At 48.9% G+C, this 22,325-nt stretch overlaps 1 protein-coding gene across 2 annotated transcripts in view; it reads right to left on the reverse strand.

Annotated features, from left to right (window-relative positions):
* TLL1 (tolloid like 1) overlaps positions 1–17,213 on the reverse strand; it is a 196,432-nt gene extending 179,219 nt beyond the window's left edge. For both annotated transcript variants that reach the window (XM_041739072.1, XM_041739071.1), the window contains exon 1: positions 16,918–17,213. In XM_041739072.1, the coding sequence (XP_041595006.1) occupies positions 16,918–17,086 (169 nt within the window). In that variant the 5' untranslated portion in view covers positions 17,087–17,213. The remainder of the gene's footprint in view (positions 1–16,917) is intronic.
* Positions 17,214–22,325: the final 5,112 nt, after the last annotated feature.

The raw sequence follows: 22,325 nt of genomic DNA on the forward strand, positions 1-22,325 counted from the left end.
TAGGATTATCCTCAGAGTTTATTCTGACCTTCTTATTTTCTGTTCCTACTACATTTATAAAACGGACCTAATCTTCCATGTTAATGACTTAATACTTATCCAGAAAAGAGTAGTACTGTGTTTTAAAAGAAGTATAGAGGGCAGCCTGGGTGGCTCAGCAGTATAGCGCCTGCCTTCGGCCCAGGGCGTGATCCTGGAGACCCGGGATTGAGTCCCACATCGGGCTCCCTGCATGGAGCCTGCTTCTCCCTCTGCCTGTGTCTCTGCCTCTCTCTTTCTCTGTGTCTCTCATGAATAAATAAATACAATCTTAAAAAAAAAGAATAAAAAAATAAAAGAAAAAAGTATAGAGAAAGCAATGCTTATTTGAAAGAAAACAATAGCATTATTTTCAGGAAACTACTGAATCAGTGATGACACATTCACTAACTCACCTCCATTCATACGTACAAATACCATCTCCAGCTCAACCTATCTGCATAGTCTGTTTCAGTGTAGGTTAAGCATGGTAACTGGGATTGGTTAGGACTTCAAAACAGTGCTGTAATGCCTCTAAAATGAGGAGTTTTAGGTTATAATCCCTAAGAGTACCTTCAGAGCTATATTTCTACAATGTAGAGAATAATACTTACTTTGAGGACTTACAACTCAAAAGTAATACAGGAAATTTTGAATGAGTTAATTGTTAATTGAGGTTAAAGTCATATTAGTCAGAGTTTTAATAAATGTGAGAAGAGATTAACAAAATTCTGCTTATTTTAAATTTTAAAAAATCTTATTAATTTAAAAAAATTAAAGAGATTAAATAATGGTGGGTTGCTTCTCTATGTTTTCAAAATCAATAAAACAAATTGCATTAGATATCACAATATGCTAAAACACATTCCTGATCTACATCACAGTAAATTAATGAAAATCCTAATCCTAGCTTTTCCTAACAAGGTAAAGAGACAGCAAGTCAGTGCAGGTAACCTGTGTATACTGCTTCATTCAAGCAGGTCTTTCCCTTGCAAATCACAATGGCTAGTTTGTGTTACATATAGATTTTCTTTTCCCATGAAATTTGAATTGAATTCTTTCAAGTGAAGGGCGTGAAAATCTTTACATTTACATTGATATCTTCACGTAAAACTCATGAAACTTCTGGACCTCTGGTGCATACCTAGGACTGAATGAATGTCTTGAAAAGTCAGCTCAAGCAAATGGTGGCTTGGTCATTATGAACCAAATTAGACATATGGTATATTCTCATAGAAGATCTTATGATTATATTTAATATAAAATGATAAATTTCTTTTGAATAAAGCCATTTAATCATAATTTGTAAATTCTAAAAAGAAATTCCTTGATGATGCTTAACATTATAAAGTACTTTTTAACACTCAAAATCCTTTATAAAGACTGCAGTTTCTACCAACATGGCAGACCGTGTACTGGAGCTTCCTGCATAACTAAAACTGGTAGATAAAATAGTTTTAAAAATCCCCCCGGATGTATGACAGAATGAGTAAACATTTTCATGGCTGAGTGAAGGAGGGAACCCAAAAAAATAGTCAGAAGACTAAAGACAGCTCTCCAGTGAGGGCATTTGCCAAGCTCGGTTGACCTGATGATTAAAATTTCTTGTCAACCAGGACTCAGAAGAAAGAAGACACAGCACAAGGCCCACAAAGCTGGAAAGTATAACAGATAACTCCCCCCAAAATAACTAAGACTCCCAAATCTTGGCTGCCTGACTATAAGGAAGAATGAATATTAAACTCGTATCACCTAAGGTAACTGCACAGAATCTGATTATCTAGAAGCTTAAAACTAAATAGAAGAGAAAAAAGCAAATATCCTCTCAAATGTCATAGGCAAAAATCATTCCCAAAGCAGGTCTGAATTCTAAATTAATACTACCATGGTAGCCCAATAAACTCAAGCAGATAACTTAGTTTAAATTTACACTGGACAGAAACAAAGAATAATCACTTCAATTCAGTAAAGGAACAAACAACTCCAGTCTTCCACAAAATATTCCAGAGTATTTATGAGGCTAACAGAACCTTGAAACCAAAGCCCAATAAGAACAGTAAAAAAAAAAGTCAGGCCAATTTAACTAATGAACACAGAAACAAAAATTCTAAAGTATGTATCAATAAACAGAATACAAGGATTTAAAAAGAATAATGGATTATGTTCAAATTGGTTTCATCCCAGAAATGCAAAGAGGGTTAATATTAGTACATCAATTACTCTAATACACCACACTAACTGGTAGGATAAAGATAATCCTATCATCTCAGTAAAAGCAGAATTCCTTAATCTGATAAAAGGTATCTTTTTTTTAAGACACCAAATAGCAAATTAATAAATAAAGCATTCTACTTGAAACTGAGAACAGAGTAATCTAGCCCTCAATCGTCATTTCAAATAACACGGTTAGACTACCAGCACGTAAGGGAAAAAACTCAAAGTAAATTAAGAGCATAGGAATTGTAAAGGAAGAGACAAAGCTACATGTTTATTGCAGATGATTTGATTGCCTGTGTGAAGAATATAGAGATAAATTATTAATATGAATGAAAGTTTGGCAAAGATTTGGGGTAAAAAGCAAACATAACAGAAGTCAAATACATTTCACAACAGCAGCAAGTGGCTTAAAAGTACCATTTATAAAGTGGTATAGTTATGTCATCAAGAAATAGAAAATACCTATGAATAAATTTGTCAAAACATGCAGAAAGAAAAAAACCTTCATAGTTAAAAATACTAAAAATGTGTTAAATAGTATTAAAGAAAACCTAAACAAATGCAGATATATACCATGTTCATGGATCAGAAGACTCGATAGCATAAAAAATAATTCTCTCTAAATTAATCCCTAGAGTCAAAGCAATTCCAATTTAAACAGCGAGACACGACAATTGATTTCAAAGTTAATAAAGAATACACAAGTCTGAATATAATCAATATATCCTTGAAGAATAACAACATGAGGGGATCTACGATAACAAACATCAGGTCAGTGTGACTCAAAGGGATCATAAAACCAAATTTATATTTCTCTACAAAAGACAAACTGTGTTTTTTTTAGTCTGTGTTTCTTACGTTGCTCTTTTGTATCCCTGCTTCTCCAGTGACTCAAGCGTACAGCCCTGGAGACATCATCTTTGAGTCTTCCTTTTCTTCTACCCTCTGCCCCTTACTCCAGTGCTATCCAGTTGGTCTCTGAAAGCCAACCCCTCTTTTCCCTAACTACTGCCACGGTACAAATGCAAGCACTTATCAACACTTGCCGTCATTTCTAGGGTAGCTCTTACAAGTCTCCTGCTCCTACCTGCGCCTTACTTCCTCCTGCTACCATATCAAACCATTCTTTACATCCTCACCAATCTTTAAAAAATAAGGTTGTTTTCAAGCCAGTAACCTGACCTAAATATTCAGTAAATCACCTTCCTGCTGCAAAGGGGGATCCAGACCACAACCCCCCTGGGCCTTACAAATCCTTTACATTGCACCTTCCCAAATCATTTCTTGCCAAAGCATAAACCCTTACATACCCCCTGCACTACCCACATTGGACTATTTACCACCTCCTCTTTCATAAAATTCTGTGAATCTTTACAACTTCAGTTTTTATCTTATTTATTGGACTCTGTAAAGTTTTACACCACCTTTTGTCCAGGAAGAAACTTATAAGACCAAGATCCAACTCAAATGTCACCTTCCTTGAAAAGCCTTCCCAAACCCAAATGCAATTAATGCATTCCTTCCTCCGTGTTACCATGATATTTTGTTTACTGCACTTTCACATTGATAATTGAAATATTTGCTGCTTTTTTTTTCTGGTAGATTTTGAAATCATTACTGGAGGGGACACATCTTATTAGTATTCCCCAATCTTCCTGAAACATATCAGGTGCAAAATATCGGTGTATTAATTTGCACTTGTACAGTGCATCACACTTATGCATTTAATCCTTACTTGTTTCATAGATGGGGTAACCCCACCCCCATATTAGAAATAAGAGAATTTAAGTTCAGCAGCTGTAAGTAGACCAAAATAATAGAATTAAACACAGAAGACCCTAGACTTGCACCTAAGTCTTCTGACATGATACCCAGTGCTCTTTAAGGAAAACCATACTACCTACATCTATGCTATTAATGTCTACTGGTGTTCATTCTTTACTATTATAAAAGCTCAAGAATGGAGACTTCCTTTGGCAATGATTTGTTGAGAATTTGAGATTCTTCATTAAAAAACTCTTCATACATAAAATATTAACTTATGGTGAAAAAAGTAGTTCTTTACCAGACAATTTAAATAAATTGAAGGTTTTTGAAACTGAATTTTATAGAGATAATTAACAATATACGCTTATGCCAAGTGGAAGAATGTTTCCAAGCACAGATATGTGATTATTTGATATAAGAAGGTATCTTTAAATATACTGTACATTTCATGTTTTAAGCCAGAAAAACTTTCCCACAGATTCTCCATTTTATAGATCAGAACTTTCCCACAGAAACTTGCCTATAGGACTCGTTCTCTCCATTATGAATATCGACCTCAAAGTTGAAAGAACTGAATTTTCCCCATCCACTGGCCATTTTCTGCTCATCCAACAAGCAATCGTCTCTCCCTTGAAACATATCAAGCGACACTGACTCTAATGGCATGTGAGCCCAACAAGTTCTGAAAAGCACATAGGTGATGCCTGAATACCTGGTCACTGCATTGGCAAATTTTTTTCCTGATGGACTGAAGCTGGAGAAGAGGGATGGAATATTATGCATAAATGCCTTCAACGATGATTTTGGCAAAGTCAAGTCAAGGAGCTCCACGGTGACTGCGGCTGCATCCGCTGGCTGCCATGATTGGGCTGGAGCCACGAGAAACCTGAGGCCTTAACAAGAGTGCCCACTGGGGAGGTAGAAGCATCTTCCCTTCCCTCTTAATGAACACTACGGGCCACTGGCCCTGCAACTTCCTGGTACCACTTCAGACGAGCTCTTGCTTCTGTTGTCAGGGACGCGAGGGTTCAAAAGGCTTGGTAGCTTGGACAGCCTTGAGGTTTCTAAACCTCAGAGACTGCAGTCCCAGAAAATCAAGGGATATCCTAAGGTTGCACACAAGTACAACAGCACAGCCAGCAGTGGAAATTACATTGCTTACTACCGATAGTTTGTTTTTCAATTGCCATACCACCTAGCCACACAGAATTATTTAAAGAAAGCAAAACTTATATTTGCTTTTCAAAACCACAGTAGAATATTGCAAGTGAAAAAAGACTAGACACTTTGTTTTTTTTTTTTTTTTCAATTTACCATTTGTTTTTGCTTCTCCTGGACCTGCAACCAAAGAAAAAGTCACCCATGTATATTTAAATATATGTAAGGATAAGGATATTGTGTGAAGGGCCGAAATGTGCTCTAATAGATGATGTGGGAAAATATGACAAAGAATAAGTTGAAATTTCTAAATCGATCTGAGAAAAATAATTGAAAAATCATATTACCAATACAGACCTCTTCCAAATAATTGCGTAATTATCAGTCACATCCCCTCCCAATCCCCTGCCAAATAACAAAGTCTGCAAAGTACTTTCTTAAAAGTGTTTATGCCCTCTACAAAGGCTTCCTCTTCATATATCATGAGTAAAGAAAATTGCAGGAGAAACTTAGAAGAATATACATCTTGAGTGTCACGACTTATAATAGTACCATTTTCAAATGCAAAAATTGAAATAACTTCAGCATTCAGTTCAGTGATTAGTATACAATTATTTATACATAAAATATTGTCTATCTAAAAATGATAAAGTTAAGACTTTACACCGAAAAAAAAAAAAAGGAAAAAAAGAAAAAGAAAAAAAGACTTTACACCGGGTCAGGCATTGTATCATATTTCACATTTCTAGAACTCCAAGGATAAATCCACGTTTCATCAACAGCAAGTGTTCGATTAAGGTTTGATGAACTTCTGAATATTTGTAGCTTAGAGCCATGTGCTTAATCTTAGCTCTGTGTAAACATAGGATTGTGAGTATGTAAGCTCTTCAAATTAATCCAGATGGCAAAATCTGTACCAGAAATTACTGAAAGACTACATAGCCAAGATTCCAGTCACACATTAGTCAATGTGAATTGAAAATCGTCAATATATTTTAGATCTACTAAGTATTTGAGCAAATAGTCAAGAGAACAACACACTGAAATGTGTATGTTGGTTGTCCCCGTTACCTCTCCAAACCTCCCCTACCTTTCCACTTAGGGACTTAACCTCTCAAATGCAAGGTTTGGAGGACTTGAGATATGAAAGCATTTTTATATATGACAAGAAAAAAGAACTCTATCTACAAAGTGTTTTGATAAAGATCATCTTCCCACAAATAAGTAGCTGCAATTAAAAAAGAAATCCTCCACCTCCTCTATATTTTTGGCACGATGAGTAAAAATTATACAGTGTTTACTATGTTCCAGACAGAGTGGTCTTCACCTAACATTTATTTAGGTCTTGTAATAACACCATGAGGATCATAACAGCATCTCCATTTTATGGATCAGAAAACCGAAGTATTGTGGAGGTCGCAAAAAGCCACGACTACCATAGGGTGGGTCTGATATTAGAAGCCACACCCATCTTCGCTCTAGATGCCAAGTTTTTAACAGATGCACTATTATGTTTCCCTGAAATATTAAAAAATAATCTTTGAAACCAACCCCAAGTTTCAAAAATATCCCCATCCAAAAGAGCAAGGGAGGGAGGGAGGGAGAGAGAAGCAGCAGCATGGCAACACATGGAATCCAGAGTTCTGGATTCAAATTCTGTTTGTATCACTGGGTGACCTAGGGTAAGTTATCCTAAAACACGAAGCCACAACTACCATTCAATATAGAAATAAGATACTTGGGGATCTCTGGGTGGCGCAGCGGTTTGGCGCCTGCCTTTGGCCCAGGGCGCGATCCTGGAGACCCGGGAACAAATCCCACATCGGCTCCCGGTGCATGGAGCCTGCTTCTCCCTCTGCCTGTGTCTCTGCCTCTCTCTCTCTCTCTCTCTGTGACTATCATAAATAAATTAATTAATTAAAAAAAAATTTTTAAAAAGAGATAAGATACTTTACAGAGCACTTTTTAATGATACACACAGTGTTGTGTATGAAGCCCCTCCCACCATTACATACACTAGAAATCTACCCTTATTGTAAATTCTTTTTAATCCTGGACACACTGGAGACGTATCTTATCATCAATATCGTTTTTTCTGTGTTTGACTCTTGGTCATTAGTTGACCCAACAAATCTCACAAATCTCTTTCCTCCCAGAAACATGAGTCCACACCAACTCCTGGTTTAGGTCACGACGTCCATTACCCATTCCAAATGGCAAATCCTAATTATTCCTCCCCTGGTCACTGCCTGTAGGCCGTAGTCTACCCAGGTCCAGAGAGATGCCATTTCTTCCCCTGGGACTAAAATGTGTATCTAAAAGGAAAAAAAAAAAAACATCCCCTCGGTTCTTAGGTTTAGAAAAGAAGAGAACAGGAAAGGAAGCCTGTTTTACCAGATTCTGTTCTTACGCATTTGTTTGAGAAAAAATACAAGAAGGAACTCTTCCTCCTAGAACACATGATAATTTGCTCAAAGTAGCAGGCTTTCTTCAAAGAAATTGTAATTTAGTAAATATCACATAAAGTATATATTTTGAACATGCCAGACTTCCTAGTCTTAGGAAACCACAGGGCAGTTCCGAGGAGTCTAGTTACCCCTATGATCCCCGCAAAGCTTTCAAGCTTTTGACCTTCGGGCTTTCAGGCAAGTTAGGATTGAGAAGATGAAGTTCTTTAAGAGCCTTGTCTCAAAAAAAAAATAAAAATAAAAAATAAAAATAAAAAAATTTTAAAAATTAAAAAAAGAGCCTTGTCTCGGCATAGTTGTTTTCTCGAAGGCATTCACGCATCATCCCCGCACATAAGGCACACAGCAAAGCACTTTCCTGAATGGCCTGCATTTGCCAGGACGCGCTTCTCACTCTCGGGGCCCGAGTCACGCACTGAATGACACTCACACAGCAAGTCTCCAGTGTGACACAGTTTAACACCTGCCACACAACACGTCAGCGCCTGTGCCAAGAACGGGGCAGTGAGGACGGGCCCTGCTCAGACCCAGCGCAGCAGCCTCCAGGCCCGCCCGCCGCCCTGCAGCGCCCGCGGCTCTGACTCTGCTCAGGTGGATCCTGCGCCTCCTTGCGGGGCCCTACACCGCGGGCATCTGGTCTGCAACCGGGTCCGCTTGGAGAACACTCGGGACAGGGACCAGGCCCCGCCCGAGGTGCCCGGGCTTCCTCCGACCGTGCAGTGGGCAGGTGACACAGCGCAAGACGTCGAGGGCAACACGCTTCTCACTACAGAGAGCACCTGCGCGACAGCTGGACGCCCGTGCCACAGGCACCACCACCTCAACTGCAGGTCATTTTTTTTATTATTATTCATGAGAGACCCAGAGATAGAAGCAGGGACGCAGGCAGGGGGAGAAGCAGGCTCCCTGGGGGAAGCCTGCTGCAGGACTCGATCCCGGGACCCGGGGTCAGGCCCTGGGCGGGGGGCAGCTGCCCCACCCCAAGCACCGAGCCCCCCGGGCGGCCCCGGTATCCCAGCCCTAATACACCGGTGCTGGCCGGGGAGCCCAGGGAGGGGGGCCAAGAGCCAGCACCTGACATACAGCCCCTGGGTTCAAGTTCTGATCACTCAGCGACTGTCACCACGGCCTGCGGCTGAGCCATCCCGCCCCGCGTCCCCGTGTGCCCCAGAAGGGGAACTGTCACATTTGCTCACGGACACAGGGCCAAGGCAGGTGACCGCTGAAGAGGCTTAACGTGAGACTGTGAACTACGCTACTGTGACAGGAGTCACAGAGGCCATTCCTGGATCTACGAGGTATATGGGCTCATTCTCTAGAAAGTTCTCCACGTGGCTGTTTTCTAGTGCAACAGGATGTTCTTCCTTGGGGCATTTCAAAAGTCTAACGTCCAACGTGAGGGATAGCACAGAACATCACAAAGCCCCATCTGCTAGGTGCCTGGGGTCAGAAACGGGAGCCCCGAGGAACAGAGCCCCGTCCCTCCCATGGGCTGCTCCTGGAACCGAGGCCACGGGGCTTCCCAACGCTGCTCAACAACAGACACCATCCTGGGAGCACCTCAAGTCCACTCATGGCCAAAGGAGACGGCCCACCAGGCCAGGGGCACCCGGGGGCCCCAGGGGTCCCACCCGAGTAACACAGATGGGAAACGTAAGGAAAGAAGAAGCTGGCCGACCCCCTACACCTCCACCCCCACCCCCACCTCCCCCAACACACGAGCTAAACATCGCCCACTGGAAGTTCACAACCCGGGGAAGGCAGCAAATGCCCACAATACGTGCAGGCTTTGTGACTCCGTGCCCGTGCAACTCTGCGACTTGTAGAACGGTGCAGCGCGCTAAAAACGCACCCCAAAACGTTAGGGTGTCTTTTTTTAAGCATTTAGGTAAATGCTTTGAGTAGCTCACTAATACACAACGTTAGATTTTGTTTGGGGAAAATAATACATGTGCAAACACTTCAGGCCTCCTTCAAGCACGGTTTCAACTTTTTAAAGAACTCTTATCATTAAGAAAGTTGTGCTTTTTGTTGTTGTTGGTGGTGGTGGTGTTTAAGTATGGTCCACAGCAAATAGTTTAGCTCAAACTATAAATATAAGTTGCAAGAGAAGAGCTGAGTAAGACCAGCGAACGCCTCCTTGGTTCGCTTTCTGGATTTCAATTAACACCTAATGTACAATACTTCTTAAATACAAGTATATAGTCAGCTCTTTCAAACGGCTTGACGGGATTAGCACACGTTTTGCAAAGAGCTGACAGCACAAGGATTCCATCGGCCAACCCACAAAGTCTCAGAATCCAATCGTCAATATCCCATTTTCAGGGCTGACAACGGCAAGAACCAAATAAATAAGCAAGGGACTCCCTCCCTCCTGCTTTCTGGGAAAGAACACATTCTGAGCAATTCATTCCGTAGCTTTAAGGCTTTAATTTTTTTAATGTTCCTCCCCAAGCATCATTATTCACTAGATAACTAAAGGAAATAAACCACTAAAGCCATATTGCTAAATCATTCTACTGGATCCAGGGTTGGGGGGAGGACTCTTCACTCCATCATTTAGGGAGGATCGGTCCAGGATTAAGTCCAGATCTTGGACTAGGAAAGAACCGTAAGAGGCCTCAAAATTCCCCCAGTAGAGGATGCCCTACATCCCCAGAAACTTTGCCGGGCACCTGAGCCTCGGCCTGGCCCAGGCCTAGCTACGGGCTCGAGATGCTGCAGGGGGCTTTCCTCCAGTTCAGGGGAGCAGCATGGTCCCCTTCCCCCACCTCCCCAGACACCAGATGGTCCCAGCAGGATGTGTAAGGCCTCATTTTAAATGGATTATTGGCCTCTATCTTTTCCAAGCATTCTTAGAAAAGCTTAGGGAGGTCCTAGTTTTAAATATTCTAAGCAGATGGGTCTAAGGTACTAATAAGAACTAATAGACAATACTCTAAAAAGAAAAGGAATAATGCTGGTCAATCCCTAGCACTTGATACCATCCATCTGAGTTCTAGAAACATTTAAGGGCTAACCTCTGTCCAATACACCCGCTGGTGAAGAGGCCTAAGGGATCATAACGTGACTAATATTCTTAAGGTTTACAAAGAACGGGATGGTAACTACAGGCAAGTGAGATTAAATTTTAAATCAGGGGAAGCTGCTAAGACGTACAAAAATAGGGTCCTTGCATATATCACGGGGGAAGACAATATGGTTTTTGCAGAAGAGACCACACACGGCACACATTAGGCTTTCGTAAAAAAGTGAGCCATCGTGACGGCAAGAGGAAACGTGTGCAAGTACACGCTAAGTTCCTCAAAAAGCCTTTGCAAGGCTCCTACCCCCTTTTAACTGTTCCACCATAGACTAAGGAGGCCTAAACAGAGAAGGGGGGGACTCCAATTCAGTAGGTCTGAATCAGAAATCATAAAGATTCCATTAACGATTACCCGAGCTGCCTCCGAGGAGGGATTCCAACGACACGTTGAACTTGCAAGTGACATGGGAAGATCTCAGGAGACAAGATGTAAAGAAACAAACAAAAAGGAGCTTCAAAAATGGCTTACTCTGTGGGAATATATTTAAGAGAAAAAAAAAAAGTCTATCTAATCCATACCTAGTGACAGGAATGGCCATTTATGGGCCAAAATTGGACGGGGACCCTCACGACGAGGGCTACAGAATCACTATTGGCAAAGGATGAAGAGAGAATCCAAGTACATAGAATACAATGTCTGTCCATTCCTTTTGCAAAGACCATATTTTGGCCACTTCTGAATTGGCATCAGAAACAGGAGGGATGGGAAAAAAAAAAAAAAGGAAAAAGAAAAAAACAAGATCTGAGGCCTGAAAACTAAAAGAAAAGAGGCTGGTAAAGAGAAGCCGCTCCATGAAATGCATTTTTTAACATGAGGGTTTGGCAACTGACGGAGGTGCTGACCAAGAAATACATGCTTCAATATTTAATACTATGAAAGAATAAAGTCGACACAGGGTTGGACATCAAATTCTGAAATGTCATACTTAGGAGGCTGACCGCGGAGCTGGGGAGCCCGGCACCGAGGACTGAAAGAAAGGGCGATCTTACCAGAGCCTATAAACTTAGGAAGATCACACCAAGAATTCATGTACGAGGGCCCCGGGAGGCTGATCATAAAGAACAGCAGCAAGAAGACGCCTTGAGGACGCCCAAACCCTGTTTCTAGGTAAACAGCCTTGCGTACGCCACTCTAAAGGCTAATTTAGACCTTGCAAGTCACTGACCTTTAACCATGTTTGGAGTTTTTCCAAGGAAAGGAGTCATTTACTCAGAAGATTCAAGATAGAAAGCCTTTTTTTTTTCCTTCTTCTTCTTTCAGGGTGTTTGCGCTTATCCAAAGAGGATAAGGACAAGCTTCTGAACAGTTTACGTTTACCCGTCATTCAAACTACCAAATTCTTTCATCCCTTTTACTGCATGTTACATTTTCAACTGCCCTGAGCTTTCCTGATAGAGAGTCGGTTTCTCAGGGTCTCTGTCTGTCCAGGTAGTTTCTAGACAAACCTGAGAGATTAAGCTGCACACCGAATCTGCCCAGGCTCTTCACAGCTATTAATACTCTGATTAACACCTACTGGAACAGTACAACACTGAAACAGGATACCTCTGCCTCTCTCTGTTCTGGAATGGCCTCCTGCAGCATCAGCTCCCCCGAGTCCCTCGGGAACCTTCTGAACTAGACAGTAAGACTGCAAACTCAGATGACTATGTACCGTGCTGAAGAAAGACAATCAGAGATCCCTCTGAATTAGCTGCATCTTTGTGTTTATCTATATATATATATAGAGAGAGAGAGATTAATTACCTCTATTCCGTCCCAATGGACTTGGCTATCGAAATAGACCTGAAGCTGCACGGCACTAACTTACCTACTTTCACTTACACCAAAATGTCTTTCTAAGTGAATGTTCAGTGCACACAAGGCTTCCTCTTTGTCCAGTGGTTTCACGAACCTGAAATCATCGGAGGTCTCGTGGGCATGAAAACCACACCGTTTCACAAATACATTAAGAAGGGCACAATTTTTTTTTAATTTTTTTTTAATTTTTTTTTTTAATTTATTTATGATAGTCACAGAGAGAGAGAGAGAGAGGCAGAGATACAGGCAGAGGGAGAAGCAGGCTCCATGCACCGGGAGCCTGACGTGGGATTTGATCCCGGGTCTCCAGGATCGTGCCCTGGGCCAAAGGCAGGCGCCAAACCGCTGCGCCACCCAGGGATCCCAGAAGGGCACAATTTTTAACGAGCGATATGAAGACTGTTTCTCCTCGGGTAACGTTACTGGTTAGGACAGAAATCTGTAGCTAGGGGATGAAGATCAATATGTATAGTCTATAGATATCGAAAAGGAACTGAGAACTTACTAGATGTCAGCAGTGGTAATCTATCCCTGTGATAAACATTAAAAAATCGGGTATGACCTCTACCCTCAAAGACTTTATACTGTAACTGGGTTTGGAAAAGATGAAACCATATTCTTAGTCATTTCACGCTTATCAGATGTGAAAGTAACTGCACTTCTTTTAGTCTAGACTCTAGGTAAACCAGATCAAATTTCTATTGTTTGTATTTCAAGGAAGGCCTCCAACAGGCTGGCCGAGAATGCAGTGTAATTATTTGTCTGTCTGTCTATCTACGTGCCAGGTTTTACAGCCAGAAGACATCACATCAAGCTCTGGATAATCTTAACAACCATTTGAGCTCACGGAGCATCTGCTTTCCTACCTGCGTAATGGGAAGATCAACAAATTGTTGAGCTGAATAACGTACTTCCAAGCGCTTTTGAAACTGTAAAGCGATGCCAGTCGTTATGACATCAAGCCACTGCATAGCTTGAGAAAAGGCAGGATCTCGCTGGAGAAGTTCAGAAAGGGCACTTTATTTTATGGCCCTCGCCCTCCACTCTAGCTCTTGCGAAAGGGCAGATCAAAGGTGCCCCAGAATCTGGAGAGCACCCTCTCTTGCTTTTCTGTGGCCTTCTTTCACATATCTATCCTCAACTTTCTTATTTTAGTGACCTTTTTTGGACTCTTATCTGGGATCTCAATGTGCTACTTAGTTTTTTTTCCTGTTATTACAACTTTTACTCGTCTTATACAGTGCCAAAAGGAAAAAAAGAAAAAAAGAAAAAGATTTTGCCACTCTTTAACCAAGATGGGAAATTAAAACCTTTCATGTCACTTAATTTAAAAAGCAGGGTTGGTCATTTAAAAAGTGATCTCAGATTTTGGATATACTTCTCAGCCTTCCACTTGGGCCATTCTTATTTCTCTTTCATTACACATATAAATAGACACACATACACAGGTGGGTACACTCTAGTACTCAACGATAGGGAAGAAATTGGTTTTGAGTAATAATACACTTTTAAAGTTGTTTTTCTTGTTTTGTCTTCAACAGTTATCCTCTAAAATAAGCCAGTATTAAAGGAAAAACAAAAGCAAATGCTCCTGAAGGTCTTTTTCTTGCCCTAGATGTTTATTTGCTGAGGATAATAAACATTTATGCTTGAGGCCAAGTTCAATACACATGGTGCAACCACTTAAATCTTAAAATCGAAAACACTCTTAAATAGAAAAAAGAAAAGAAAACAATTATGTCTACGACCTTACCCTAGACAACTTCTAACACGAGGTAAACCTAAACAACATCATTTCTGAAAATAGTACTAATTTTGGAGACTTCTTATATCCATACTTGAAATAGATGATCTTTAAAAGGCATGAACTTCTGTTGAATCTGTATAGAAAACTATATTATATTCCTGCCATCAGGCCGATGGATACATATGCGTTGGAGTTTTTGGGTTTTTTTCTCTTTTTAATACGCATAGCCAGTTGAATGTCCCACGACAGAGCATCAGAATAGACGTTTTCCTAGAGGATCTTTAGAAATAACACTTCATCCCCCTTCAGCTAGAACAGGAACGTCCAAAAAAATAAAAAATAAAAAATAAATAAATAAAACAGGGACGTCCAGAATCTTCACCCAGTCGCAAACACGATTCAAAAGTCCTTTTTCAAAGAAAAAAAAAGTATGTTCGGGAGTCCTGCCGCGACCACCGGGAGGGCCCGACAGACCTGCCGGGACAGACCGAGGGCCGAAGGCGACGGGCACTGGCGAAAGGAGAGCGGGGCGGGGGCTCCGAGCTGCGCCCCGCGGTGCTCCAGGTCACCCCGCGGCCAGGGCCCCCCGCGCCCCTCCGCGCCCCCCCCGCGCCCCCGCCCGCACAGCCTCCGCCCTCCACCCAGAGCGGCCCACCTGCGGGCGGAAGGACGGACGGACGGACCGACCGACGGGCAGCTCCCGCCAAGGCCCGCCTCGCCAGGCAGGGGCACCTGGGCCCGCCCCCGCCCCCGCCCCCGCCCCCGCCCCCCGCGGGACCGGCCGCGCCTTCCCTCCCAGGCCCGCGCTGAGACCCCGCGCTCGGGCCCCGGGACACCCCCACCCGGAGACCGGCCCTCGGACCCGGGACCCCCATCCTCGACCCCGGGACCCCCGCCCCGGACCCCGGGACCTCCGCCCTTGGACCCGGAGCCCCCGCCCCCGGACCCCGCGACCCCGCCCCCGGACCCGGAACCTCGGACCCGGGACCCCCATCCTCCACCCCCGGAGCCCCCGCCCTCGGACCCTGCGACCCAGCCCTCGGACCCCGGGACCCCCATCCTCGGACCCCGGAGCCCCCGCCCTCGGACCCGGGACCCCGCCCTCGGACCCGGGACCCCCGCCCTAGGACCCCGGAGTCCCCGCCCTCGGACCCGGAACTTCGGACCCGGGACCCCCATCCTCCACCCCGGAGCCCCCGCCCTCGGACCCCCGGGACCCCCGCCCTCTGACCCGGGACCCCGCCCTCGGACCCTGCGACCCAGCCCTCGGACCCCGGGACCCCCATCCTCGGACCCCGGAGCCCCCGCCCTCGGACCCGGGACCCCGCCCTCGGACCCGGGACCCCCGCCCTAGGACCCCGGAGTCCCCGCCCTCGGACCCGGAACTTCGGACCCGGGACCCCCATCCTCCACCCCGGAGCCCCCGCCCTCGGACCCCCGGGACCCCCGCCCTCTGACCCGGGACCCCGCCCTCGGACCCCGCGACCCTGCCCTCGGACCCCGGGACCCCCCATCCTCGGACCCCGGAGCCCCCGCCCTCGGACCCCCGGAGCCCCTGCCCTCGGACCCCCGGGACCCCCGCCCTCGGACCCGGGACCCCCGCCCTCGGACCCCCGGAGCCCCCGCCCTCGGACCCCCGGGACCCCCGCCCTCTGACCCGGGACCCCGCCCTCGGACCCCGCGACCCTGCCCTCGGACCCCGGGACCCCCATCCTCGGACCCCGGAGCCCCCGCCCTCGGACCCCCGGAGCCCCTGCCCTCGGACCCCCGGGACCCCCGCCCTCGGACCCGGAGCCCCCGCCCTCGGACCCCCGGAGCCCCTGCCCTCGGACCCGGGACCCCCGCTCTCGGACCCCCGGAGCCCCCGCCCTCGGACCCGGGACCCCCGCCCTCGGACCCCCGGAGCCCCCGCCCTCGGACCCGGGACCCCCGCCCTAGGACCCCGGAGCCCCCGCCCTCGGACCCGGGACCCCCGCTCTCGGACCCCCGGAGCCCCCGCCCTCGGACCCGGGACCCCCGCCCTAGGACCCCGGAGCCCCCGCCCTCGGACCCGGGACCCCCGCTCTCGGACCCCCGGAGCCCCCGCCCTCGGACCCGGAGCCCCCGCCCTCGGACCCGGGACCCCCGCCCTCGGACCCCCGGAGCCCCCGCCCTCGGACCCGGGACCCGCGCGGCTCCGACCTGGGGGGACTGCGGGGGCGCCCCCGAGCGGGACGGAGACGGTCCCGGGCGCCCGGCTGGGCTCGGGCTCGGCCGCAGCGCATCCCGGGGCGTGCGCCGGGGCGAGGGCACGAGTTTGCACGGGGCGAGCAGTCGCACGCTGCGGGCTTTGGGGTCTCTGCATTTCGGGGGGTCACTGCGATGCGCCGACGCACGTGGCCCGCCCCCGCCGTGGGAGCTCCCGGGGCAGCCGGGGCAGCGGGGGCAGCCGGGGGCAGCGGGGGCAGCCGGGGCAGCCGGGGCAGCGGGGGCAGCCGGGGCACCGGGACGGGGCGAGGAGGGGCCCCGCAGGCGCGCGCAGCCCGGCCCGGAGCGGGGGCGGACCCGAGCGCCTCCGGACGTGCAGCCCGAGTGGGGCCGCGGGCGCCCGCGCTGGGCAGGGGCGGGGCGGGGCGGGGGCGCAGGTGAGGCGGCGCCGCGGCGCGGGGGCACTCACCGGCCTTGCAGGGGTCCCGGTAGTCGATGGCGTCCGCTCCGTCGCCCTCGTTCCCGTCCGAAGCGTCCTCGGAGGCGAGGCCGGCGCGCGCCCGCGGCTCCCCGGGGAGCAGCATCCCCGAGGCGAGCAGCCACACGAGCATCCCCGGGGCGAGCGCCGCCAGCCCCATGCTGCTCCCGCCGCGGCAGGTGGGCCCGGGGCTGCGCCTCCCGGCGGCCTGGGCGACCGCGCGGCTCAGGTGTCCCGGCACATGCGGGCGCCGCCGGCCGGCGGGAGGCCCGGGGGGGGGGGGGCAGGTGCGGCGGGAGGGGCGGGGGCTCCGGGGAGCGGGCGCCCCCGCCGCAGCTCGCCCCGCCGGCGGCCGAAGTCCCCGCGGCTCAGCGGCCCCCGAAGGCCGGGCTCCCGCGCCCCCCGCGCCCGCCGCCGCCGCCGCCGCCGCCCGGGGAGGGCGAGTCCGCTCCGCACATCAGCGCCCGCCTCGCCGGGGGGCCGGGGGGGTCCCCGCCGCGGGACTCGGGAGCCTGCGGCCGCCGGACAGCGACTGGCGGGCGGCGGCGAAGTGCGAGGCTCTGGGGATGCGCCCCCCCCGGCTCTTCACCCTCTTCCTAACTTGAAAAAAAAAAAAGCCTCGCAGCATCCAGCCCAATCACTCGCATCCTGCTTGCTTATCCACACAATCAGGGTCGGGATCCGGCCGCAGCTCCGCCGCCTCCCGCGCCTGCCACACGCGCGCCGGCGCCCCCGGCTGCGACCCGCGGACACGAGCACACGAGCGGCGGTGCGGGGGGCGGGGGCGGGGGGGCCGGGCCGGGGGGGCCGGGCCGGGGGGCGGGGGGGCGGGGGGGGGCCGGCCGGGGCGACCGCCGCCTCCCCTCCCCCACCCGTGCAGCCCGGGCCGACCTGGGGGGTCAGCGCGGCCGGACCAACCCGGGGGCGGGGGGGGGGGCAGGGAGGGCAGAGCCGCGGGGCCGACCTGGGGCGGGGGGGGGCGAGGGGGGGCAGCGCGGCGGGGCCGACCTGGGGGGCAGGGGGGCGGGGTGGGGGTGCAGCGCGGCGGGGCCGACCTGGGGCAGGGAGGGGAGAGGGGAGCAGAGCGGCCGGGCCGACCTGGGGTCGCGGGGGGGGGGGTGGGCAGGGGTGCAGCGCGGCGGGGCCGACCTGGGGCACGGAGGGGAGAGGGGAGCAGAGCGGCCGGGCCGACCTGGGGTCGCGGGGGGGGGGGGGCAGGGGTGCAGCGCGGCCGGGCCGACCTGGGGCAGGGAGGGGAGAGGGGAGCAGAGCGGCCGGGCCGACCTGGGGCGTGGGGGGTGCAGCGCGGCGGGACCGACCTGGGGGGCGGGGGGGGCGGGGGGGGGTGCAGCGCGGCCAGGCCGGGCCGACCTGGGGTCGCGGGGGGCAGGGGTGCAGCGCGGCCGGGCCGACCCGGGGCGGGAGGGGAGAGGGGAGAGGGGCGCAGCGCGGCGGGGCCGCGGGACCGGGGGGCGGTACACCGCGCTCCGAGTCCCCCAACCAGCAAAGTTTCTGCTGAGAACGAACATCCCCAAACTGCGATTTCACACACACACACAAAAAAAAAAGGAAAGAAAAAAAGCAAAAAAGCAGACAGAGCCCCGCGCTGCCGGCGCAGACTGCAGGGGCAGGAAGCGCCGGGGCTGCTGCCGGGCTGGGCTCGCGGCTCCGGCGGGCGCAGGCAGGAGGCGGCAGGACCCCCGGGAAGCGCATCCCCGGGACAGCCCTGGCGCCCCTGCCCGGCTGCCTCGCTCCGGAGCGGGGCGCGTAGACGCTGGCGGGAGCGCGAGGGAGACCGCAGGGCCGCGGGCAGACGAAGACAAACACAGGTTGTGGGAGACGGAATCGAGGAGGGGGGAGGAAAAGAGAAAAAAACCCAGAGGAAATCTCTGCGAAACCCCCGGTGGGAGCCACTCGGCGGTTTCCCCACATCTGCAAGTCGTTTCCAAAATAGGTGAGAGGACGCCTCCTCCTCCCCCGGCTGGTGACTGGGAGCCCGGCCTCTTGCAGCTGCATCTTGAACTGTCACCTTAGCGGGGGACTGGTGGCAAAAAGAAAAAAAAGAAAGAAAAAGAAAAAATAAAGATCTGTTGCCTTCCCATCTTTATTGTGCATGGAAACGTCTGCCTGGCCCGAGGTCCCTTCAGAATATGGGGTCACCTGGAGGAACAGGGTTAGGGTTAGGGTTAGGGTTAGGGTTAGGGTTACGGCTAGCACCCTGCTCCCACCCCCCCTGCACACGCCCAGGAGGCCCAGACCCCATCAGTTAGGTTAGGGGATTTACCCAAGTTTCAGGGTTGTTGGAAAAACCTTGCAGGCCGCCCTGGAAATTGCAACTATTGCAGACTTAAGCCAAGACTAAAAGGATGGGAGGACTAGAACCAGATCTAGAACAACTGATCTGACATTCCTGGAGGAACTGGGGCTTTCTGAGAGGCCAGGGCAGCCAGGGAGCCTTCCTTCCGTGGGTCTCAGACTCTTAACCCCAGGTCACCCAACAGAGAGCGCGTTTGAAACGGAGGACGTGTTCAGCAAGTAGGTAAAGGTATTTGGTTTTGAAATCTCTTGCTGAGTCATCCTCAAATTCTTTTACCCATCCAAAAAGGAAAAAAAAAAAAAAAGGTTTGCATAATTAATAATGGTGTTGCTCTAGCGCAGGGCCAGACAAGAATGTGTTCTGCTCGGCCCATCTGAAGGCCCAGAAAATGCAACTTTCCTTTAGAGGATCCTTGATGTAGGGCTGATGACACCATGTCTCCTGGCTACCCCCCAACCTTGAAAATGTCCCCTGTGAACCTGAATGACTGCACATACCTCCTTAGACCATTTTCCACGGGCAAGTCTGCAAGAGTTTCTACCTGGAGATTATCTACACATCACTTACATTGCAGGAATGAGTATGTTCATTCATTTTTCCCGGGGAAGAAAAAAAAAGTGAAAAATAGGGACAGCTGCCTCATCATATAATGGTGCCTGTTACGGATTCCTTACAGAATTTATCATTGCCTAGTTTCACAATCTTGTAAATTTATATTCTAGACTTAGAATGATTGACATAGTAGAACCTCAAATCAAAATCTAGAAATAAAAACAAAATCTAGAAATGCTTCTCTCTGGCTGAAAGAGCTGTGGTGACTAGTTATTTACACCACAATATCCTAGGCCTCAATCCCTGATTTACTTATAAATATTATTTTAAAATATGCGTTCAGTCTAACTCTGCAGTCATAAAATACCTACCTTTAAATTTTATTTCTATAGTTCCTATGATTGCAAACTAACAATAAATGTTGCCCTGTCCATTAAAAAAAACAAACAAACATGAATCTGCAAGAATTTAAAAAAAACAAAAGGCAAGAACATGCATAGGAGCGAAGAGTTGAGTGCTCAGTCAGAAGGTAGCTGCAAACCTGCGCAGTATGTGAACCCCATCTCCGCGGGGAGATAAAAACAGGCGCTGGAGTCCTCTAGTAAGACGTGTGCTGAAGTAACCTGGGCTTCTAGCTGCCACCTGCCTCGGGTGGTCGCCGCCCACAACAGGACCCATCACCCCAGGAGCCTGGAGAACAAAGCCACCCAAGGGAGCCGAAGCGGGCGGCAAGTCCACGCCAGCTGGAGCATAGACTTTGTTTGCTGTCAGTGTAAGTAACATCAACCTCCTTGTGGACCGTGGGCACTAGCAGCTGAGTGTTCAGGGCACCTGGGCGGCCCCGCCTTTAAGCACTGACTCTCGGTTCGGCTCAGGTCGGGATCTCGGGGTCCAAGGATGGAGCCCCGTGTGCAGGGGACCCCGGCCTACGGCCTACGGCTGGGTCAGCTGGAGATTCTCTCTCCCTCTTCCTCTGCCCCTTCCCACATCCTGTGCTCTCTCCTTCTCTCCCCGCTCCTCTTCCCTTCCCCCATGCTCGCTCGCTCTGTCTAAAATAAATAAATCTTAAAAAAAATGTCTATTTTCTTATCTGACCATTTTGTCAAAAGCTAGTTGTTACTGTTTTTTGTTATGAAACCAAGTAATACAGGAGTACATACACCCTTCTCCCTTGCTTAAAAAAAAAGATTGTTCAGATGAGAATGGGATAAAACGTGTTTCCCTCTCTCCCTTGGCCGCACTCCCCTTGTCTGAAGCAGAAACTATCACCCTATTAACCAAATAGTATCTACAGAGACGGACTCCTATGAAACTGTCTATGCGCAGGTTAAAAAAACAGCAAATATTGGCAATTTCATACGATTCAATCTATTACTTCAGGGCTTAAAAAAAAATCCTGCCATGTACTAATGCTGCTGTTTTTTTAAATTAAACGATATGCATCTCAGTTAAATATTGTTAAATGAGAAGATGCTTCTCTGGGCCTAAACGGCCTCTGACTTCCACATTTTTAAACACCACATTCTATGACTTTTTTTTTATATATCACATTATTTCATATGTCCCTGTGGCAGGATGCTCCCAACTCTTGATAATTAGGATGACACCAGAGTCAAGCAAAATCTGTCTTTATTGCTGTTTCCTGAGTAACAAATATAGTGTCGGGAACAGAATGAAAAAGTGAACAGAAGGCAGTATTTGCTTCACAACAAAAGTGTTGCAGAAGGTGTTTGTTTGTTTGTTAAGAAAGAAGACATACACCTCCTCCAGGAAACAAAAAAAAAAAAAAAAAAAAAGAACCTCCCACCTGCATGGATTCTGGTGTGAGTAGGGCCCGCTGACGTCATTCCTTGGTACTTGCTAGCCTGCTGACTACTGTCTTCTCTAGCGTGTCCTCACCTTGGAGGACAGAGATCCTCTTCGTTCGAATGGCTTTGAGCTACTCCAGACCTTTCAACCCTCTCTTTCACCCCATTTTCATGTGACCCTCTACAGCACACATAGGCCGCGTCTTCCCTTCTTTCCTCCCAGGGCCTCTCTCGCAGCCCCGAGCAAGTCAACATAGCCTCTCTTACTTCTACTTCAGTGTCCAAGGTGTCTTAAAACCCCCGATGCCACGTGGGATCATTTTAGGCAACATAGTGATAAACTTTAAAAAAAAGAAAAAAGAAAAAATAGTTCCATATGTGTGTATATTATAAACCCATATACGTTCTAAAGGATGAATTAACAAATTTGCGATTGCATATATTTCTCACGCTGTTCAGATTAAAAACCAAGTTAACTAACTTGGTTTATGAAATTAAGTGGTTTTTATGAAATTAAGTCAAATAAGCCTTATGAAATTAAGTCAACCATAAAGGTGGCACGGGAAGGTCAAGTGATGTTTGATCAACCCTGATCTAACGTGAGTCCCGTGTCCCCTTAGGGCCTTCGCTTGGGGTGCGCAGCACCCCCTTGGGCACCTTCCACACACCAAACCTCAATGGATTCCTGCTTTTGCTTCTGCCGCTCCTTCCCCTTTCCAGCC

The sequence above is a fragment of the Vulpes lagopus genome, chromosome 23 (assembly GCF_018345385.1).
Source record: "Vulpes lagopus strain Blue_001 chromosome 23, ASM1834538v1, whole genome shotgun sequence".
Taxonomy (NCBI): domain Eukaryota; kingdom Metazoa; phylum Chordata; class Mammalia; order Carnivora; family Canidae; genus Vulpes; species Vulpes lagopus.